The 23,970-nt window shown below is 38.6% G+C and overlaps 1 protein-coding gene across 2 annotated transcripts; it reads left to right on the top strand.

Annotated features, from left to right (window-relative positions):
* Positions 1-3,702: 3,702 nt before the first annotated feature.
* On the top strand, positions 3,703-22,760 carry LOC133530841 (uncharacterized). Of its 2 annotated transcripts, XR_009801382.1 has the most exons (8): positions 3,703-3,903; positions 8,194-8,361; positions 8,786-8,960; positions 9,943-10,044; positions 11,103-12,444; positions 13,285-13,365; positions 16,864-16,920; positions 21,378-22,760. XR_009801382.1 is itself a non-coding variant. In XM_061868896.1 (7 exons), exons 1-6 carry the CDS (start codon positions 3,725-3,727, stop codon positions 13,332-13,334), a joined length of 2,016 nt encoding a protein of 671 aa, XP_061724880.1. In that variant the 5' UTR covers positions 3,709-3,724; the 3' UTR covers positions 13,335-13,365; positions 16,864-17,977. The 2 variants fall into 2 exon arrangements, 1 of the variants encoding a protein (XP_061724880.1); XM_061868896.1 differs by lacking the exon at positions 21,378-22,760 and having other exon boundaries at positions 3,709-3,903; positions 16,864-17,977.
* Positions 22,761-23,970: the final 1,210 nt, after the last annotated feature.

Raw genomic sequence — 23,970 nt, 5'->3', positions numbered from 1 at the left:
ATACTACATCGGTGGCAAACAAGCATACGGACCGCCTGATGGTAAGCAGTCTCCGTAGCTTATATACGCCTGCAACTCCAGAGGAGTTACATGCGCGTTGCCGACCCTAACATTCCACACCCTCGTTGAGCTGTGGCAACCTAACTCACCGGCAGGAACACAACACTATGAGTAGGGTCTAGTGTTATTTGGCTGCGGTCTTCTGTAAGGTGGAGATACTTCCCAAGTTGGGCTCCACTCTAGATCTGGAATGACATCTGCTGTGCTGTGCCCTACCACACAAAGCGAGATGACATTCACAATGCCCATACCTCTCTTGTGGACGTAGTTTAAGGACGTACCCGGGCCCGAAACTCTAACTACTACTACTAACTAATGCTAAAAACTGTAATAGTAAAGTATGAACCCAGCACAGGGTTCGAACCCCGATCGATGGCAGACGAAGCCCGCGAAGCCGTACGAAGGCGACACCGATACCCGGTGACGCAACTCCAAATACAATGCTATGATACGAGTTTGTCTATGGGTTTAAAATAATAGACAATAAGCTAGTGTTTTATTTGGCGTTATTCATTTAAATAAACTAAATTTTAAGATACAAACACCTATTTTATTCATTCTATTTTATTTTTTTTCTATTTATTATTTAGGGACTTAAATCAGTTACATGATTATGCCAGCCCCATCATTCTATTTTTATTTAATATTTAATTTCTTTAAAACAGTTTCATTGGCTGTATGAGTAATGCCGTTGACTATTGGCAGTTTTAGAACGAAAGAATAAAAAAATGAAACAGTAAGAGGCAATCCCGCTAATTTTGTATTAATATTTATATTAGTTTATTGCACTCATGTACAATGCATTATGTCTAGGACTTATTGCTATACTTTACTTTTTTCATGCTTTAATCAACAAAATCATTTTAAAATTACTGCAGTTTGCTAAATTATGTGTTTTTTCATCTTTATAGCAATCTATATGTTTTTCGCTATGGGATATTTGTCTTTAGACATGCAAAGTCTCCGATTGCAAGGAAGTCGTAAGGAAAAAATCATGGCTAGGTATACGTGTATTACTTTAAGTATGTACTGATTATGCAAATTTGCCTATTTGTTTAACTCGAGTGAAAGGTACCATTTCATCCCTTGGTTAACAATCTACTACACTAATTCCAGTTTAGCTTATTGTAGCGGAAAGGTAACTACGGAACCCTACATTGAGTATGGCCCGACATGCTCTTGGCCGGCTTTTTAGTATGTTATTAGAATACAGAATACAGAATACAGAATTTTATTGGTAAAATAAAAGTACGTCTTACAAGTCAAAATAAAATACAATTTTACAATTAATAATTATAGATTCAATGAAACAAATCAGGAATAGAAAAATAATAATATTTCGTTTCACGATGTTGGGTCAATGATCTTTGGTTAAGGTTATACACATGAAGTCATCAATTGAGTAGCATGCGTGTTGAATAAGTAATAATTTAAGATTTTTTTTTTAAAAATTGAGTCAGTTATTGACACAATGAAAAACTAGTTTTATAAGATTCCCTTTTTTATGCTTATTATAAACCTGCAATATTTTATGCTGAAGCGATCGACAGCAAAATCAAAGTGATTTGTTAAGCTTTAGTTAGTGGAAAACCGGCGATGACCGGTTTGGCCTAGTGGGTAGTGACCCTGCCTACGAAGCTGATGGTCCCGGGTTCAAATCCTGGTAAGGGCATTTATACGTGTGATGAGCATAATTAGTTATTCCTGAGTCATGGGTGTTTTCTATGTATTTAAGTATTTGTGAATATTTATATATATATCGTTGTCTAAGTACCCTCAACACAAGCCTTATTGAGCTTACTGTGGGACTTAGTCAATTTGTGTAATAATGTCCTATATAATATTTATTTATTAAAACGTTTCCTTCCGAAATGGAATTTCATAGAAAAAGTACCGTTATTTTGCTAGGATCGCAAAGGTGAATACCCCTCCTACCCCTTTATCCCTCTTAAAACGGCGAAACTCGCTAACGCTGGTCAAAAATGCATCTAAAGTCCGTCTAAAGCGCTTCAAACATCCAATTTAATTCAGAATCCTAAATCGCAAAGGTCTAACCGGGTATAGTAACAGACTGACTGCATTAACCAGGAATTTCTTTTATAGGATCCTAGTTAGAAATAGAATGGCAGTTAGGACGATTAAATTAAGTAAGATGTGTGCAGCTAACTTTTCACCACTTAGAACAAAGTGTAAGTGGTAAAATATACTATAAGTGGTACCCGTAGAAAATAATGAAAATATATTTTTTGGTTTGTTATGTTATGCATGTAAATAATGAAAAATAAACGGATTTTTACACATCGTATTTTTACTTTTGCAAGTAAAATATTCTTTGGGTGTGAACATTTAAAAAATTATTTATATTTTAAATAATCACTGAATGAATACATATTGGCGCTTTTTTCCTTGACCGTGTACAGTGCAGAGTGCACTACAATGAGGTGTATTCATCTTTCACTGTTCACTTTCACCTGAATGCTTTACACGTGTCGAATTTTGTACTTTTGGTGGTGGGTTGTTATATTTATTTACAGTACATATGGTGCTACTTTACCGCACTAGTGCGATAATTAGCACATTACGTAACTATGTCGAAAATTTAAAGGGTCATATGTACTGTAAAACGTTGTACGATACATGTGTGAATAGGTAATTCGCAACTCGTGTCGATTTAAAACACTCCCTTCGGTCGTGTTTCAATTTATCTGTGTTCCACTTGTTTCGGATTTCCTATTTTTCGCACTTGTATCGTAATGTACTATTTTGCGGTGGGAGGGTGGGAATATTGATTGCATGTAAAATTACGCAAGTAAGTATAACGGGTTAGCACTGATTAACTAGCACGTTATCTTTTCGTGGATTAGCAAAGTAATATTTTTTGTTTTAATTTCGAATTTATGCGGCACATCCCTGACAAAGAGTGTCAATATCATCAAATTTCTATGAGAATATGTCACGATGTCATTACATTTTTAACACATTAACAGTAAAAATAAAATCCAAATAATTATATAAATAGTTTTAACTTAGGCTAAAAATAAAACCTACAACGAAATATAAAAGACTTGATAAGCTATACATAGGTATACATTGGGTTAAGTGTCAAAAGGGCTTCTACGTGTTGAGTTTGGCTACGCGCACGCCACCCAAATGTCCATTGTTCCGTTAACGGGAAAAAGTCATTTTAAAACATGTAGCGCCATCTAGTTTCAATACTAACCAACGTTCATATGACCTTTTGCCAATATCTTTTAATAGATGGCAGGATACTTCAAATTTTGAAAAAAATGTATTCTTTAGTAATGAGCTTAACAACTATTTGTTAAATGTAGATGAAGTAATTATTGTTACTTTAGTAAATAATGATTTTAAGCTTTTATATAGGTAATTATAATTTGTGCTACAGATAAACGTACAAAAATATTTACAGTAATGTAGCCACAGTAAAAAAATATGTATAGTAGAAATTGACAAAAAGTTTATTTTAATAATTCGTCTTCACATTACTTTATTCCTTAAATAGGAATAGAAAATTACATAAATGAATATAATTACACTCCAAAACTGCTAAATTTGCTGTTTCTTTGGTAAAGAAATATATTTTTTTCACTAAAAGCTACCATTTTGGGGTAGTAAAATTTAGTAGTACCAGAGTGTACTGGGTATGGCAACACTTAAACAAAAATCAGACATGGCGCGGGTACACAGAATTCCGGATTTTTTTCACTTTTTCATTTATTTCTCAATATTTTCATGTTGTTTACTTAATTTGGCTAGTGCAAACAGGGAGCTCGATGAAAGTAATTGGAGGGACATACTTGAAGGGGAATGGATGGTAGAATTGTGAGTATTAAAATGTGTTTTTTCTACCGGTGTCGGCAGATATAAAAACGTGTCAGATTCTTAGATCTATAAATTAAGACAACAATAAGTGTATAGTGCAGTTTCTGGTATTTATTTATAGCTAGTGTATTTGTCTTGCAGTTTAAGTGCTATTCTTGTTTTTAAGGCGTGTGGGCGGTGAGTATATGACGACTGAACGTTTACTAGAGTTCATCAAACTTCTACAAGGCCGTTAAGGTCCACAAAGCACCGTTTTGAAAACCATGACTCAGTCTATTGTTGCTGCATTTTTTCACTAAAATCCGGGAAGCTAGTTTTCTATTGTTACATACTCACACGTTAATAGACGTATTGAAACTTGTTTTGACTCGGTGCTAATGAGTTTTATGTAACATACAACTTTTTAGTTAGGTCATTAACTTATTTGTACAAATAGTTTGCAGTTTCTTGACATCACACATTAAGTGAGCAAAATAACTCTCAAGCTATTTACTCAAATATTTTATGATAAGCTAGAAACATTTTGAAATTAGGGGTATTTTAACTATTTGCTTTTGTCATATGCCTATAGGTTTATGTTTTATGTTTAAAAACAACTCTGTGGTGGATTTGCCTTTAGGCATGAGTAGGCCCAGGCCTAGGGCGGCAGTGTATATAGAAAGGTGCTGAGAAAAGGGTGGCTAGTATTTAATAAGGCATCTAGGGTGGCCACGGCTGCAAATACGCCGCAAATCCACCTCTGTGGCAAATAAAAAGATTAGATACACAAATTACAAGAATAATCAGTAAACTGGTCCCTTCGAACTATCCTAGTAAATATGTTTTTAATTCAACCAAAAATTCCTATACTTACTACTTAACTTTTCATAAATGTTAAATAAAATTATGGTTTTGCTTTCCCGGAGTGTCATTACTGTAATATCAAACTTTTATCAATATTGCACAATGTAATCAATATTTTTGCCAGTCAAACTGATAATAAACTTGTTTATTTTATTTAAATACTTATTAACATATTCACACCTACTCACCTAACAGCATTACATCATGGCATGCTAATATCTAACAATCATGACTAATGCATTACTGCATTATACAGCTAATCATGGCCCATGAAATGAGCTAAGTTTATAAACATGCCGAAGGCAAACCTTTAATGTTATACACGTCATTTTAACTTATGATCGTGACATGAACACATACACATCATGAGGAGCATTCCATTAAAATGTCTACCATGAATTTTCTTAAGATTTGCAGGTAGAAGAGTCTTCTTTTCTGTGACTAGTGGTCAAAAATATGCACAGAAAAATAAGTGCCTGCTTTAAACGCCAAAAAAATACGCAACACAGGAGATAAGATGCGTCCATATGGGATACCCCTGTGGTGCTTCATTATCATGTAATGTTTTTTGCCAAACCTAATGAATTGTGTAAGGAAAAATATTTATAGGTAGCCTTGCCAAATTCCAACCCATAAATGCCTATAAATTCATGTCACGCAACTCTTCAAGTTAGCCAAAAAATTACCATTCCCTTCCTAGACAATTAAAACCAACAGTTGTGGTTCTGAAAACTGTCAATTGCTACTGTGGTCTAGTGGCCAACCTCCTTAATATCTACCATCTATGGTTCATAGTTTTTGTGTTGTATTAGGGGAAGAATATATTCTGGGCTGGCTAGCTGTTGGTAGTATTTTATGGGAAAATTTTAATTTGCAAATGTAACTGTAATGTTTAATTACAGTTTGACTTATTAGGTACTATTTAATCTTATTCATCTATGATATCATTTGTGTTGTTCTCAAGCAAAAGGTACCTCTTTCTCTCTTACCATAAGGACGAAATTTGCTTGAATCTTCATATGGATCACTATCAAATTTACCTTATCCCTAAAGGACAATATAGCTGAAATGTCTGATTGTCTTATTATTTCTTAATAGACACAAATGCTAAATGCTCCGGTAGCAACATGTTTGTATATTAGAATGTCTTAAATATTAAACAGACATGAACGCTAAACAGTCAAGAAGCAAAAAGTCTGGATTGTGTAATGTTTTTATTGCTAAATGGAATAAACTCCAAGCAACCCATTAGCAAAACGTCTGGATTTCAAATGTAAAGTATTATAATATGACACTTGAGAATTAAAACTATATAGACTATATAAAACAATATTTAAAATTTGGAATAATTGGTATGTAATCGATTACATTAACACAAGTTAGCAGTAAAGGAATTACTTCAAATTTTATTTTTAAGTGTGATGGAATAAACCAATGTTTTTAGGTGGTATGCGTTACTAATAAAAATGTCAGAATATCCGTATTAATATTATAACTTATAAGCCTAGCTGTTTCATATTGGGTCATTACCTATGAAATTGGCGTTTTTGTTCATAAGTATTAGTCACGTCATAGTTTATTTATTTTAATAGTAATAATTTCATTAGTGCGCTACATAACAACGATTTTACATACAATTATTTGCTACTTTTATTGTTTTATGCATTCAGAATACCACCCTGAACCGGCTCGAGTATTTAAATGACGTATATTTTCCTGACGGGACAGATTAAAAAAAATAGGAGATAGGAAATGTGCCTTAAAAATGTCTCAGATTACTGGCAAAAATTTGTTTGGTTTGAAAATGCCATCACAAAATAATCCGCAAAATTCATTGTATGAAAAATCGATTTTCTTTAAACTTCTCCATACAAAACGCCAATTTCATAGGTAATACCTAATATTTATAAATTATGACACATTAAACTTCCAGACGTTTTGCTACTAACTTGTTCTGTGTTCATGTCAATCCAATAATTTTACTTTCGACGAATTGGGCATTCTAATTATATAGACTATTTATATTTTCAGACGTTTGGCTACTTATTCATTCTAATTCTTAGCCATCCAGCTAAACTGTCTTTTTGCTGACTGAGTATTCTACTTTCATGTCGTCGCAGCTGAATTGACTATATCCTGACTGTATTATTAAATTTTATGTCATCTAGCTGAAATGGTTTTTTAACGATAAGGTCAATTTGATAGTGACCCCTTCATATGAATAACCTGTTAGAGCGCCCCTAAGGCATTCGACAATGTGGTACCTTTTTTTTGTGGTATGTAACATTTAGTGAATTAATTAGTAATTCTGTTTCTGTGTTTCATTATAATTGCATTGTAGATGAGGTACTATTAATGTAATCAGTAAAGTCAATTTCAGCTGAAATGATGAGTGTTAATTATGTTTGTATGGATTTTAGTTACCAATCCCTTTAAAGAAGCTTATTGTACTATTTCTTTAATTCAACAATGCGACGACAGTGAAACAACACCACGGGAAAGTATAAATTGGTATTGACACTTGTGAATTATTTTACCATTAACCAATTGTGAAAATAGTGAAAAATCAAAAAAATGCGGAACACAAAGATAAAGTTCAGAAGTTTAATATGCGTAATTCCTATCTATACCTATAAGGGGTAGTAAATTTTCTGTGAAATTCAAAGCTTGGTCTAAACTAATATTATATTTTCTAAATTGGTCCAAGTATTAAGATGTCTCATTCCACTTACCTGTCATCTTAGTATAGTACGAGATTTAAATCTAAATCTTGTAGTATAAAAAATATATTTTAGTTTTAAATGTACATCTGGGGGGACTCCTGGAAACTCTGTTGTCAACCAAGTTATACACCAACTCCTAAAAACAACTGCTGTATACTTTTTCCGTGTCCTCTTTTGTGCAATAAACATATTTTAATCTTTTTTTTATCTTATCTTGTAAAAATAGGGGTATTCCATGAGCTGTACCTTACAAACGCTTCTTATTTGATTACCTAAGTAGACACACAGTACTTAGACCACATGTAAGCGCAGTGATTTAAAAATGCTTCTTCTAACATGCTCGAATGGGACTGGGCTCGGCACGTCTGCCGTATGCCGGATGACCTGTGGGCCAAAACAGCCACCCGTTGGGTCCCACAGGTAAAGCTTCACGGTAAACCTGTTCGGAGATGGGACGAGTTTTTGACAGAGACTGGGAGACTACCGAGGATAGAGACAGGTGGAAGAATAAGAGGGAGGCCTTTGCCCAGCAGTGGGACAATATGGGCTCATAATAAAATTCTTCTAACAGCAAGTCTACTTACCTCTTGTTTGTGAATCCTGACTGAATTTTGAGTAATTTTTATCGAGAGCATTTTTTTCTGTTCTATACAGCACAACCAAGGTTTGAAGCTGATTATATGATATGAAAGGTTAAATAAAGAAGTTTTAACCCACTCCCCAGTTACGCGCCATGGTGCCCCGCCTGCTCCGCGCTCGCTCCCACATGGCGGGAGCTCTCGGCCCGCGCGGGCAAGCAGTCCCTCGCCATGCGCGCCGCCTCCGTCGACGTGACCAAGTCGCCCGGCCTCAGCGGCCGCTTCGTGGTCACCGCGCTGCCTACTATATTCCAGTGAGTACTTTTCACACTGCAAAATAAACCTTATTTTAAAGATGTATGTCAATTACGAGCCCCAACATGGCGGGAGCTCTCTGCTATCAAACAGCCCCTCGCGATGTGCGCGTGTCGATCGACGTCACCAAGTCACCCATTCCATTTCTGACCAGGCCCAAAGTATTATTTAAATGTCACTCTAAGCTAAGTAAGACACAATTTTGGCCTTTAAACTTAAAATTAATTAGTGAGAAATAATAATAGAAATTTAATTGAGGTTTTTCTATTAGCAACTGTTCAAATCTCTTTTAGGTATCTCAAAACATAATACAAGTTTAATGTGACCAAGATTCATCCCGGACACTCTATTCATCAAATTTGAAAAAAAAAAACTTCAATCTGATAACTCCTTGTGTACTGAAAATTGTCTCCTTTATTCCAGTGTGATTGACGGCGAATTCCGTCAATACAAGGGCCCCCGCGACGTAGACTCGATGCTGAGCTTCGTGCAGCAGAAGCGATGGCAGCAAACAGAGCCTGTTCCATCTTGGAAGGGCCCAGACTCGCTCCAAATGGGGCTGGTGGCGCAGTTCTTCAAGCTGTCTCAAGCACTTAGGGTGAGTACCAATTTCAATACAAGAGTTCCTAGTAAACTCGATGCTGAGCTTCGAGAAACAGATGCGGTGGTGGCAAACAGCCTGTTCCATCGTGGAAGGGCCCAAACTTGCTCCAAATGGGGCTGGTGGTGCAGTTCTTCAAGCTGTCTCAAGCACTTAGGGTGAGTAGCAGTTTCAATAAAAGAGTTCCTAATAAACTAGATGATGAGCTTCATGCAATAGAAGCGATGTCAGCAAACAGAGCCTGTTCCAGACTCACTCCATATGGGGCTGTCAAGCAGTGTCAGCAAGTCAATACAAAGGCTCCCACGACGTAGACTCCATGCTGAGCTTCGTCTAGCAGATCTGTTCCAACATGGCGCCCCAACTCTACCAATGGGGCTGGTGGCGCAGTTTTTAAGTAGTGTGTCACTTCACTTGACTTGCAGTAAACAGAACCTATTCCATCTTGGAAAGGCCCCGGCTCGCTCCAAATGGTGCTTATTTTTATTTTATTTTATTTATTAGGAGAAAAAACAGAGTAAAATGTACATAAGGTTCTATTAAAACTAACTTACACGTAAAACATGCATTTTCCTCCACGACAGTCCTCACCGAGATACACAGTCCAGTTCAGTTTACTTATTCTAATTATGATATGAATATCTATTTTCTATTGGCACAAAATATTGCATGTTAGTAAACAAAAACTAACAAATTATAGCATCTTATGTGTAAAGGCTATTTTACAAATAACAATTATTGGATTTATATTTTTGCAAGGAAAAGAAAAGGTAATCTAATTAACATATGATGTGACTTATTAACTATCAGTCTTCTGGGATTATTCCAAGGATTTGCTTTTTAAATTTAATTTTTGTAGTGTTAAAGATGTCGACTGAGACGAGGCTTTTATTGTATGTGTCGCAAATGCGACGCAGTGGCGCAATAGTATTAGATGGATTAGGAGATTTATGAATAAAGTTTTTTTTTGTTTTAACAGAGTGTTCACAACATGCTGATGGAGACGTACGGGCTGCCGACGTGGGGCTCGTACCTGATCTTCGCTGTCGCTACTATTTTCATTGGGGCACTGCTTGGGCTGGTATGTACATCTTATAAAATAAAGTCCCTCGTCGCGTCTGTCTGTCTGTCTCTATGTTCGCGATAGACTCAAAAACTGCTGAACAGATTCAAGCGGTGTCAACCTATCAATAGAGTCAATTTTGAGGAAGGTTCAGGTACATAATTTGTTAAGATTTTGTGTAACCCATTTGAAGGCCGGGTCGCTAGTGTTGTCTAAATTATCACCACCAGCAAGTTATTGTACGTCGAAGTATTATAGAATTAAATTACTAATTAATTAAAACCTCGATCGAACCTTGACCCAAACGATTTTTTCTCATTTTTTTTTTTTGCCTAAACAAAATTACGTGGTATTTGCCGACAAGTGAGATTCGGCTAGACCGCCTCCCCCCCTTGAACCCCTCATGTAATTAATGAATAGGGTTGGATTTTCAAGTAAATACAGTTAAGCTCTTTTTCAAATTGGGCCTTGATATCTTAGGTAATTTAAATCTTGTTAGTTTGGTTGAAGTACTATGTTTTCTGGTTGAATAAAAATGCTTTTTTTCGTTTATAAGTTATTGTTTGAAATAATATGTTTCTTTATCAAGTTATTTTTATGTTAAAAATGGTCGTGTTGTATTTTATATTTACTGAATTAGGTTTATAATATGACTAAATTCTCTAAAGATAACAACCTAATGACTAGATTTCTTGAAACAAATTATAGTGTATATATTTATAAAAGAGTTCTAACCGTTTTATGTATACATATACCCCCTTATTCATAAACGTCTACTAAAGTTAACATGCCGCTAATAATCGTTTGTCCCTTTCCATCATACCAATACGTCGGAAAGGGACAAACGATTATTAGCGGCTTGTTAACTTTAGTAGACATTTATGAATAAGGAGGATATAGTATATGGATTCCCACTTTGTGGACTAGTAACAGACCTTGCGTGGTGTGTGCAGGTGTTGGTGTGCCTGATCGACGTGCTGTACCCCGTGCGGCGCAAGGACTTCGTGCCCGCCGCGCACGCGAGGGCCAGCGGCGACGCCGGCGGCAAGTCCGACGACGAGCAGGTACGTGTGCAGGTGTTGGTGTGCCTGAGCGACGTGCTGTACCCCGTGCGGCGCAAGGACTTCGTGCCCGCCGCGCACGCGAGGGCCAGCGGCGACGCCGGCGGCAAGTCCGACGACGAGCAGGTACGTGTGCAGGTGTTGGTGTGCCTGAGCGACGTGCTGTACCCCGTGCGGCGCAAGGACTTCGTGCCCGCCGCGCACGCGAGGGCCAGCGGCGACGCCGGCGGCAAGTCCGACGACGAGCAGGTACGTGTGCAGGTGTTGGTGTGCCTGAGCGACGTGCTGTACCCCGTGCGGCGCAAGGACTTCGTGCCCGCCGCGCACGCGAGGGCCAGCGGCGACGCCGGCGGCAAGTCCGACGACGAGCAGGTACGTGTGCAGGTGTTGGTGTGCCTGAGCGACGTGCTGTACCCCGTGCGGCGCAAGGACTTCGTGCCCGCCGCGCACGCGAGGGCCAGCGGCGACGCCGGCGGCAAGTCCGACGACGAGCAGGTACGTGTGCAGGTGTTGGTGTGCCTGAGCGACGTGCTGTACCCCGTGCGGCGCAAGGACTTCGTGCCCGCCGCGCACGCGAGGGCCAGCGGCGACGCCGGCGGCAAGTCCGACGACGAGCAGGTACGTGTGCAGGTGTTGGTGTGCCTGAGCGACGTGCTGTACCCCGTGCGGCGCAAGGACTTCGTGCCCGCCGCGCACGCGAGGGCCAGCGGCGACGCCGGCGGCAAGTCCGACGACGAGCAGGTACGTGTGCAGGTGTTGGTGTGCCTGAGCGACGTGCTGTACCCCGTGCGGCGCAAGGACTTCGTGCCCGCCGCGCACGCGAGGGCCAGCGGCGACGCCGGCGGCAAGTCCGACGACGAGCAGGTACGTGTGCAGGTGTTGGTGTGCCTGAGCGACGTGCTGTACCCCGTGCGGCGCAAGGACTTCGTGCCCGCCGCGCACGCGAGGGCCAGCGGCGACGCCGGCGGCAAGTCCGACGACGAGCAGGTACGTGTGCAGGTGTTGGTGTGCCTGAGCGACGTGCTGTACCCCGTGCGGCGCAAGGACTTCGTGCCCGCCGCGCACGCGAGGGCCAGCGGCGACGCCGGCGGCAAGTCCGACGACGAGCAGGTACGTGTGCAGGTGTTGGTGTGCCTGAGCGACGTGCTGTACCCCCGTGCGGCGCAAGGACTTCGTGCCCGCCGCGCACGCGAGGGCCAGCGGCGACGCCGGCGGCAAGTCCGACGACGAGCAGGTACGTGTGCAGGTGTTGGTGTGCCTGAGCGACGTGCTGTACCCCGTGCGGCGCAAGGACTTCGTGCCCGCCGCGCACGCGAGGGCCAGCGGCGACGCCGGCGGCAAGTCCGACGACGAGCAGGTACGTGTGTGGCAGCTGCAGAGATACTTGCCCACACACTTGACCTGACTGACCTGACTCTGACTTGACCACAAACAAACTTCTATGCAGGGGGGTCAGTTATCCTTAGGTCGTTCCGGTCACGTACAATACGTCCGATGACGAACTAGAAAAACTTTGACGTTGGTCTTTTCGGATCATGTCACACTCATTTAAAAACACGGACGGATGTTACTCTTGTTTGCATAAAATACAACACCAAAACGAAACTCTAGTCGATAGTGGTATATCTTTTGATCATCACTAACCATTATATATGTACTTGTAACAAAAATAGTGGAGATCGTCGGAGTTTAAACATATTCGGTATCTTGTTCTAAGTAGAAGAAAAAAAAATTTTTTTCTATGGGGCAGGTCCTCCTAGTCGGCCAACCCTCCCTCCATACAAAGGCCAAAAAATTTTCGTGTGCGCCCTTAAACCTTAGAGCATTTAACCAACCGCAGACGCCTTGTCTGTAATTTTCTGTACAAAACAGTGCCGATTTTTGCAGGGGAGGTCACGTCAAATTTTCTGTCTGACCTTGACATTTTCTATGGGAAAGTAAATTTTTTTTTTCGGGGTTTGTCCCATAGTAAAAGTTGCTCAGTATGACTTATATATACACCCCGTAAATTATTGCAGGTAATGTTTATTTAAACATACTGTATAACTATTGTTTTTCTTTTTGGGAAATGTATATTTTGTTAAGGAAATTGTATGTATGTGATGTTCTAAATACGTAACAAGAGAGTATAAGTTAACAAATAATATATTTTTGGTAACTATAAAAATGACAATATATTTGTATATTTTTGCTGCAGGAAGAGTTGATAAACGAAGATATTGTAGACGACGCGCCGTCCGGCGCTGACAGCGATGCTGAGAAGAATTCACCCAGCGATGTGAGTACCTATAATTAAGATTTTTGTTGGTTTTTATTCCTTAACTCGGTGCCGTAATGTTTGGATGTTCTTTTTGGGTAATCCAGTTCACAGCATACTTAAGAATACAAAGCGAATCTTAGGTTTACCGCAACATACGGTACTGAAGCATGTAGTAAAAAGTCAATAGAACCATCTTGAAGGTTCAATGGATTGTCGACTCGTATCACTATGAACAATAGATAATAAACAATAGTACATTATTGTCGAGGCTCGGAAGTAGCTACTTGCACAGAAAAAGTAAAAGCTATTAATAATATATATTATAGGGCATTATTATATAAATTGACTAAGTTTCAAAGTAAGCTGAATAAGGTTTGTGTTGTAGGTACTTGGACAACGATTTATGTATAATATATAGAAAACTTAATACATAGAAAACATCCATGACAAATATTCGTGCTCATTACACAGATAAATGCCCTTACCAGGATTTGAACCCGGGACCATCGTAGTTCTGAAATCGAGACTGCAATGTTTTAACTTTTTAATTTTTGACTGACCATAGACTACGTACTTCGCGACTTATTTTTTAAACGGTAATAATAATAATAAAATTCTTTATTGCACACTACATAAAAAAGACAGAAATTGAGAAAATGCATAAATTGGTAGGTAACAACAGGCGGACTTATCGCTAAACAGCGATCACTTCCAGACAACCTTCAGATAGTGAGATAGCGAACGAAGCGAAGTCAACGGGTAGTGCAAAATAAAGATAAAGTAGATAATACAATATAATACATATACTACACATATAAAGTTAGGACAGACAGACTACATATATACACCTAAATGACAAAGGAAGCCATAACAACGACAAGGAGTTTAAAAGAATATAGGACCTTCATGAAATGGACAGATAATGTTCTTTTAATAGGTTTTTAAAAATGGGTAGTGATTTAGTACGTCTAATATCAATGGGTAGATTATTCCACAGCCGGACAGCACGGAAACTAAAAGAGTTGTTGTAAAATTTTGAAGAAGAAGGAGGGGGAACAAGTAGCCGATTTTGAGAGCATCTAAGCGATGAAAGAAATTTAAACCGGGCTTTAAGACAACCAGTTTGGCCTAGTGGGTAGTGACCCTGCCTACGAAGCTGATGGTCCCGGGTTCAAATCCTGGTAAGGGCATTTATTCGTGTGTTGAGCATGGATATTTGTTCCTGAGTCATGGATGTTTTCTACGTATTTATGTATTTATAAATATTTATATATTATATATATCATTGTCTAAGTACCCTCAACACAAGCCTTATTGAGCTTACCGTGGGACTTAGTCAATTTGTGTAATAATGTCCTATATTTTTTTTTTTTAAGATAACAAAGAGTGTTGGGGTGAAACAGGGTGGCATACAGGAGGGAAAGAATACGTGTGTTGCTACGGAATCGGATGGGTAACCATTTGAGCTGTAAACGAAAGCTTGAAATATGATCGAATTTGCGCAACCCGTAATGCACACGTTTTGATGTCGTTCGAGTTTGTTCAATTGCTCTTCAGTAAGGTCTAAATAGCAGATATCAGCATAGGCAGAAGGAGAGACTGAGCAAACGCAATTTTAGAGGCAGGAAGTTACGAAGCCGACGTAGGGAACCAATCGCAGTAAAGATCTTTCTGCTCACCTCACTGATCTGGGGAATCCAAGAAAGAGTACGATCAATGATTACGCTCAGATTTTTGACCTGGTTAGAGAAAGGAATCAGTACCCCATCGAACAGAACCCCAGGCAAATTATCGAAATCGACTCTTGCTATGCTTCTTGGGCTGCCAATGATAATTACTTGAGTTTTGGATGGATTAACCTTTAAACCATAGCAAGAGCCCCATTCAGAAATGCGTTCTAAGTCGGTGTTAGTGGAATGTACAAGATGGGATAAATCGTCTAGCAGGCCTTGTGAGTAGATTTGGAGGTCGTCGGCATAGAGATGATAAGAAGAAAGGAGATTAGAATCAATGAAAATAGAAAATAGTAAGGGGACAGCACACCACCCTGCGGAATGCCAGCCAGTGTACTGCACCAAGATGAAGAAGAAGACTTATCGACTTTAACCCGTTGCCGACGACGATCCAAGTAAAAAACGGTAAAGTCGACTTTGACGTAAATTTTTGAGAAAAATGGTTCTCCTATAAATTACCATTCTTCAGGTAGTCAGGTTCACGCCTTTTATCTATTATTTGACTTGTTCTAGTCTATTGTTTATAGAGATAGAGTTGGTAATCCGTTGGATCTTAAAGATGGCACTAACGATTTTTAACTGTCCTGTTGCGGTAAACTTTGCAACGCGAGTAGGTATCTAGAGTCAGTCCAAGATAAGTCGGCAGCGATTTTGACAGCCCAGAGAGTGCAAGTGAAATTATGACGTTTACTTAACACTTGCACAGGCTGGGCTGTCAAAATCGCTACCTTACTACTTAACTTGGTCTGACTCTACACACTGCGAGTTTTTGTAACAATGCAGTCTCTATATACAGTGGCCAAAAAATATGTGCATTCCCATTGCCAGGGAGGTTTTGGGCTTATACTGAGCAACTTTTACTGTGGGATCAACCCCGAAATCGTGAATAAAAATTCTGGCTGTTTCATACATTTTAGCTGGTCCATTTTCTATGGGAGGGTAAAATTTATTTTTCGCGATCTCGGGGTTGGTCCCACAGTAAAAGTTGCTCAGTATAAGCCCAAAACCTTCCTGGCAACGGGAATGCACATGTTTTTTGGCCACCTTGTATTGGGACCGTGCGGAGTGCATGGTGGGGGTAAGTAAAGCGATCCCAGTGTATAAGGTGGTAAAAATTTGAACTAACTGCGGATAGCGTCTTTAACATTTCGTACAATTATATGGCTCGAAATGAAACTTTAATTTAAGATTACTCCTGAAATATTCATTTAAATTGTATGGTGTAAGGGACCATTGTAAGCTATATGAAATGCTTAATATCACTAACGTATTTATTTTAATAATTGTTAATAATGTATCCATGTAAATAGCTTTGCAAATGTCACATATTACGTGATCTTTTTCTAGAAGTTAAGAATGGATATAGTAAGTTATCCTAAAAAGATAGACATTTAACATCGTGGACTTTTTTGTAGACCTATGAATGAGAAACAACCCCACCATACATTGTGTTGTTATAGCTCAAACGGATTAGGCAGCGTTTTCGATTAAAGCTCCTAGCCAGCGTGATTTTTTCCAACAACATCGTTATATTTCAAGCAATTTACACAAAATCTTAACAAGTTATATACTTAAGCCTTCCTCAAGAATCACTCTATTGATAGATGAAAGTCGTATGGAAATCCGTTCAGTAGTTTTTAGTTTTGGAGTAGTTTTATAAGATGTAGTGAATTGACGTTTTCCCCTAGACTTGCGGACACTAGGTTGCGTGACAGTCGTGCACGCTCCCAATAGTCGTGGTTATTTTATAAAGGTAATTTTGAAACAGATGTACCCATTGCAGAGTTCGTCGGAGGAGTCGGGCGGCGCGGCGGCCGGCGGCGACGCGCGCGCGCCCGAGGTGCGCCGCCGCCGCGCGCGCCACGCCGACTGAGCGCGCACACACACTAGTGTAGGGAGCCGGGCCCGCTCCGCTCCGACCTCACCGCACTGGACGCCCGCCGCTGTCGTCTCGAACAGGGGGCCTACCGCGAATATCGAACTTCGGCAATTGCGGACATTTGTCTCTGTCACTCTAATTACTTCTTAGTAAGAGTAATAGAGAAAGATCCCCGCAATTTACTAATTTCGATTTTCGCGGTAGGCCCCCAGGTTCATTAGTCTATACATCGGAACCGCGCGCCGCGTGCGTCCAGGCCGCGACCTAACACGAGCACACCGTGACAGTATCTCACGCCCGAGATAACATGCCCGTCTCTTTCTTATTCATGCAGTTAGAATAGGCGATCTATCTACCGTGCGACAGTTTGTGGTGACACACAGACGTATTCTAATTTTAACACGAGAATGTGAATTAGATTTGGAATACGTATGGATCTGATCTGTCTGTATCAAAGGTGACATTTATTCAACCAAAAACGTCACTTTTGATATTAACAGTTCAGATCCATATCTAAGGGTGGTATTCCACCTGTCCAATTTCTTTATTCTATGTGCATTGCGTCCCACTTTCTCATTAAGCAAAATGTGAGACCCAAATACACATTTGATTGGACCAAGATATTGAACAAATAGAATACCAACCTAATCCAAATCTAATTCACATTCTCTTATTCAAATTACAATACGCCTGACACTCATATATGTAGTACGTACAAATAAAAAAACTAATATGAAAAAGTCCGTTTTTAAGAAAACAAAGCTTCATATACTTCAAAAAACTTTTCTTCAAGTCTCTACTGAGACTGAGGCCTAACTCACAACACTTCTAAACTAACGACCCGAGGACTGCTTTAACACCTAAAACGGCTACATGCCTAAACGAGCATTTCCACATAACATGTGGAATAATGTTGCATTTCGATATCTTTCTTACATTAACGGTTTAACGATACGAGATCACCAGCATCGGTGTAAGGTAAGGTGAGGTAAGACTATCATCAAGGCAAGACAAACACTTGTATGGAATCCTCATACTGTTTGTCTTGTCCCAAGCAAAATAAACTATGTTCGTCTGATCCCACCTTACCTTACATGAAATACTATACTACAAAGTTTATGCTCTTAAACACAGGTTTGTCATAACCTCTAAAATAAAGTACATTTGTCCTAATAACTTTAGGGCACTTAATAAAAATGTACGAAATTTTTCCGAATTTAGTATTTTATTATAACTATATAACTCCCTAGCTTAAAATATAAACTATAAAACTCAACAGAAAACTACGAAATATAGTTTTATTGGTAAAATAGTTTAAACGCAAAATCGAACTCGAAAAAACTAAAGTTACAAAGGCATTATATTACCGGGTAATAGTAATACCCAAAATAAACTTTGTAAACTTTATTTAATACTCTATCATCAGTATACACATATTCCATATATACTGAATATAGCTATATTTCTAACCATAAAAATGTTATAGAACAAAAACCTTGTAAACATCTTTACAAGAAACAGCTAATAAGTCTGCCTCGACATATTGATTTCGTTAAAACACAAAAACAATTTGTGTAGTTAGCAATATAGACACTCATATTTGTATAGTTTTGATTTGAAATTGGTTGCACTAACCATAATAGAAGAAACCACCCGGAGCACTATCATGGACATCGCGAGGGGGGGCAAAAGAAAATGTATGCCCCCCCTCCCCAGCTGTAGTATTTTTAAGTTGGCTTTCCTAAAAATATACAAAAGTGTGGACGCCTGATACTTTTGGAGTGCAATGTTTTACCCTATTACTGTTCGGTGCAACCCTCAGTTAAGGATGCATTTGAACTGCAATATTTCCACATCGGTTTTGAGATAACTGCATTAAAACTGCCAGTAATATTACTGATCTACGATTGTATTGAAGTTTTGTTGCATTTATTTCAATTTTAGCCTTTTGAACGCCACGCCTATCGTACGCGGCGCGTAATCGTGAACCTTGTCAGTACGCATGAAGGTTGATATTGGGCTGTAGCCGCGCGCGTCATATGACGTATTTGGCGGTCAAAAGGTTAATAGAAATCTGAGCAGTTTTTCTGCAGGTAACTCTTCTTTGCAGTTCTAATACTTCATCGACTTGACTTTGTCTACGAACGTTAGCTCAAGAATAAGTGCATTTCGTGTTTATTTTAGCGTATTTGTAATTTGCCATCGAATAGAGTGAAATGCCTTACAAATGCTTTATGTTAAAAGATAAACTGATTTTCTGATTTAGTTCATACAGTAACCGCTCGTTTATCCGGCCCGCATAGTAATCTGGCTGTTAGCGTCTTAGACAGCTCGCTCTATAATCCAGCAGTTTACACAGCCAAACGCCGGATTAAAAAGAGGTTCCATTGTTCGGTAGTGCCACGTGTTTGTTTTCGTGCTTTTATTTCCAATACAAATCCACTAATCCGGCAGTCCCAACATACCGGCGAATTGGGTAATAATTGGGTGCCGGATTAGCGAGCGTCTACTGTACTAGGTTTTTAGAAAGATGATATCGTTCTTTGACTTTTTTAGGGAGATTATTACTTTTTTATTTTATTTTATTAGCCTATTTGTGTGTCCCGCTGCTGGGCAAAGGCTTCTAGCTTTCCAATCCTCCCTGTGCTGAGCAAGGTCCCGCCAGTCCCGCTGAAACGCATCCAAGATAATAACAAAATAATTTAGTTCACAAACAACTAATGTCTTGTAATAGTACTTAATCGTCAAAATTTAGTTATTCTCTTACTGAATGTAATCTAAATATTTGATGAAATTTGAACTTTAATAGCTGTGAATAGAGTTGAATATCATATCAGCCATATATGGCTTCGTATGCGGTAAAGGGTTAAGACCTTTTTAGACCTATAATTAAGATTTTTATTACCTACTTCATAGAAAATAACATGTTCATTTGTAAGGCATTGAACTCTAGTAGTTCGAATATGGTGTTGAGTGCAATGTACTACACTTTTCTTCGTGTCATAAGGCAATGGGTTTATAGATAAACATATATAATAATAGTAAGTATTTTCAACCTTATTTTAAAGGAGCAATGGTGACTTTCCGTCAAATACTGGTGATTTTTTTTTGTGTGCAAATATGTATTCGAGTACTTGAGGCCTACTTATAGAAAACATATTTACAGTATTTCGTAAATATCTTAATGCATAAAATTAAATACCGAGTATTATGAACAAAATGTACAGCCAAGGTATTAAATATCGACATGGACAAAGTGCCAAAAATATGTACACACTACTTTAATATATAGGCAATAAGGTCGTGTATACATATTTTTGGCACTTTGTCCGTGTCGATATTTAATACCTTGCCTAAATGTCCACAAACCCATTTTCTATGATTCTCTTTGTCATAGAATATACACGCAATTTCATTAATTTTATTTAGTTTTGCACCAAATTTTAGCGTACACTTTACTTTTATTTAGAATTAGTCTTGCATAAAGTATTATACGATTTATACGGTCCATATGATCTTATTCGTGGATTAACGCATCCATGTTAAAAGCAGTGTAAAGTAACATTAACTTCCTTGGGCAGAAAGTCCTTTCTATACGGGAACGTCAATTTTTTAACGCGATTGGTAGTAAACCTAAATCGCATGTTCTTAGTTCGGCGCAACGTAAGAATTGATATTTGACAGTTATAAATTGACCCTTATAAATAATTATAAAGCTAAGGCACAGAATAAATAATAGTACTATCGTACAGAAATAATACTTCCTATAAAACCGAAGTTTGACAGCGATTCAGGGATGAATCGTGCTGTCCCTTTATGTATGGTACTATCCCTTTCGGCCATTTAGGGTGGTCAAAATTCTTCTTATCTGTGGTCTTGCACGTACAGGGACATCAAGTTGTGACAACTCTAATAATTGCTCGGAGCAATGCCGAGCCGATCTGTGTTACGGGCATATTCGGTATCGTATCCAACGAAAAAGTTGAAGGTTTTTTTTTTACCCGAATTTTTTTTTGCCTTTGTATGGGTAGTTGGCCGACTTAAATGACACCAAAAAAAAAATTCGCCTCAAAAAAATTTTTTTTTTTAATACTTTTTCCTGTTGCCCTCAAACGGATCTCCACTATTTTTGTTACATCTTGTATATAAGGGTCACTTCACAACTGTGAAATATCAATTCTTACGTTACTCGGAGTATAATTTTTGCGATCTATGATTTTGTATTACTGCTCTAGGCATGTAATGTGCTGTTATTTACTTGTATAAATAAGAATTATATATCCTAAAAGGAACTAAGTGACCTTAGATCGCTTTTATTGAGTTTTTAACTATGGATTTGTTAATTATTCACGCCTAAAGGTTCCAAATGGTATTTAGAGCGAGTTCCTCCATTTATTTTAGTTTATTTCTCTTTACAGACATGAAGTAACGAAGCCATTTTTTTCTAAACGTTTAAAACATTCCGGATCCAAAATCTACTCGTATAACATGCAACGTACTTACAATTTAAAGAACAAATTTGCAAAACGAATTATTGAAATGTTATTTAAAATAAAGCCAAAATTAAAGGTCTTTTACTATATTTTGCATTTTTTATTGTATGTAAAATACTCAGATTATATGTTGCTCAGACTTTTGTATATTTACTATATATTTTCTAACACATGCATTTTTCGTCCCTTAATTTTAAGGTATAAATATATTATAGTGATGTGAAAGAGTTCTGATAGTCTTTTATTTTGTGTCGACTACCAACGAGGTAGAAAATATCTTAAACTATTGCCGAATAAAAAAGTGGTGAAATTATAAATAGAACTTTTTCTCACCACCACGATTAACATTTAGAGAACGGGGAGCAAAAGAAATACGATACGTAAAGAAGATACGTATTGAACTATAGTAGATCCTCATCGTATTTAGTCTAAATCTTTTGAACTGAGCAATTGAGCAGCAGAATCTATTCAATACCGTGTTTAAAATGGCAAACGGGAAGCGCCATAGAAAAAAGTTCAGGGCGACATTTCATGTTAGTCAATTTTCAACTCTATAGTGTTAGCCAGTAGATTCATGAAAAGATGCAGAGGGCGGTCGACACGCGTCAAAAGGCACGTGGCAGTCCTGATAGTCTGCTGATATTAGTTAGTACCATTATGTATCAACTGCCTACGGCTATAGAGATGATAATTGAGAAACATGATATGGTGCCCTGAACCTTTTTTTAGGCGCCTCCCGTTTGCCATTTAAAACACAATACTGAGTAGATTCTATCTGTAGTGTATAGACGTCTCGAACGCTTACGTCATGGTGACGTCACTGACAGTCGGTCGATGTAAGACCGGCAAGCAGAGCGGTCGCACCGCGATGTTTGTGTTGTGTTGGCGAACCGTTGGAAATACATTATACGTATGATTTACTGAGGTAAATACAGTACTTTACACTATCTATTAGCTCATTTTAAAAGATTTAGAATATACCTATAGTGTATACACAGCCATTTTTAGAAGGAATACTAAACAATTTTTTAATGTTTGTAAAAGTAGCCCTTAAAAGGGGTTAGTATTGGTAAAATTTTTGGGAAGAGATAGTCAAAAAGGGATTATAATTATGAAGAAGGGCCCTACTTAGTGTTAGCCTTTCTTTTTCCCTATTTATGAAAATGCTTAGTGCTCTAAGATACGAATAGGATTTTGCTCCCCGCGCAACGCGATAATGCCTTGTACAAAGACTTAAGATTTGTTGGTGTTGCGTTTTAATTACTTATTATTGACCTAGTGACTTGCTGAATAAATTGTATTTATAAATCTGTCTTTGATTTTTACCCGACCTGGAGAATAATCCATTGTTTGGCTGCTAGGTGCGCTGTACGTGACGACCCGCCCCGCTGCCGCATTGGTTATGCTTCTATTTCGTATGTATACCGTCGCTCCTATAACTCGTACGTTTGTTTGTGCTGTCGTGCCTTTGCCTGCTTGCGATATCGCCTACGGTATTCAGTTGTTTATTTATTGGTAAGTGCGGCAACTGCGGCGGTATCATGGTTCCATTTTTATCACTTGTCACTATGCCTGTCACTTTCGCACTTACATACTTGTTAGAACGTGACAGGCATGGTGACTAATGATAAAGAGCCGACCATCTTAGCCCTACTGTAGTCAAATTAAAACGATAAGTCAAAAGACGTAAAGAACTGGCCTTGGACAAAATAGCGAGATGTCCAAAGAGTAAAGTATTTAAGTATATCGGGGGTCTCCACGCTACGGCCAAAGAGAATTTGAAATAGAGGTGGATTGTCAAAGAAAACTTTGTAGCTACAGTAAATTTACTGCCATGTTTCGACACATGATCAAAACTTTTAGAACGCCATTTGACTTTGATCCTTATTCTTTCACTGATGTGTGTTGATATGTAACACATATCAGTGAAAGAATAAGGATCAAAGTCAAATGGCGTTCTAAAAATTTTAATCATGTGTCAAATGATAACAGTAAATTTACTGTGGCTAGGTTTTATTTTGACAATCCACCTGTATTCCAAATTCTCTTTCCTACGGCTCACGGAAAGAAAGTGGGAGATCCGAAGGCCAAGTTTTTAGTCCTCTAAAGTTTATCAATGTAGTGTGGCCCTTGGATCTAATGGTTTGGACACCCCTACACTATTAAACTTGTTCTTAAAGGAATTATATATAATCGGTATCGTCTTGGCTCGTCTCAATCGTTCTTTGTCAAGTTCTTAAATTCGTCCCGTTCTGCTTTCGTCACCCATCCTTCACTCGTCACTTTCGTGGATCGTCTATTGTTTATTCCGGTCACTTCGGTATTCGTCAACATGCTAGTCTATGTTGTTTTCACAGACTCACTCGTTATTCGTTGTTGATCTTATTCGGTTTTTGGCAAGTTCTTAATTCATCTCATTCTGCATTCGTCACTTTCACTGGTAGTTTTTGTCATCTTTGGTCATATTTGTAGCTTGTCCTTTCCTAGCGTAGGGCAAGAAGTAATGTAGGGAGCCATA

Source organism: Cydia pomonella, chromosome 24 (genome assembly GCF_033807575.1).
Source record: "Cydia pomonella isolate Wapato2018A chromosome 24, ilCydPomo1, whole genome shotgun sequence".
NCBI classification, from domain to species: Eukaryota; Metazoa; Arthropoda; class Insecta; order Lepidoptera; family Tortricidae; genus Cydia; species Cydia pomonella.
The sequence above is the reverse complement of the archived record's forward strand: the minus strand, read 5'-3'. Positions and strand labels throughout refer to the sequence as shown.

Excerpts from the sequence above, each read along its gene's own strand:
- LOC133530841 (XM_061868896.1), top strand. The coding sequence starts at position 3,725 with ATGGCAACACTTAAACAAAAATCAGACATGGCGCGGGTACACAGAATT. Across the intron at positions 3,904-8,193 it reads GGGGAATGGATGGTAGAATT|TTACGCGCCATGGTGCCCCG; the intron begins GTGAGTATTAAA and ends CCCACTCCCCAG. Across the intron at positions 10,045-11,102 it reads TTGGGGCACTGCTTGGGCTG|GTGTTGGTGTGCCTGAGCGA; the intron begins GTATGTACATCT and ends GTACGTGTGCAG.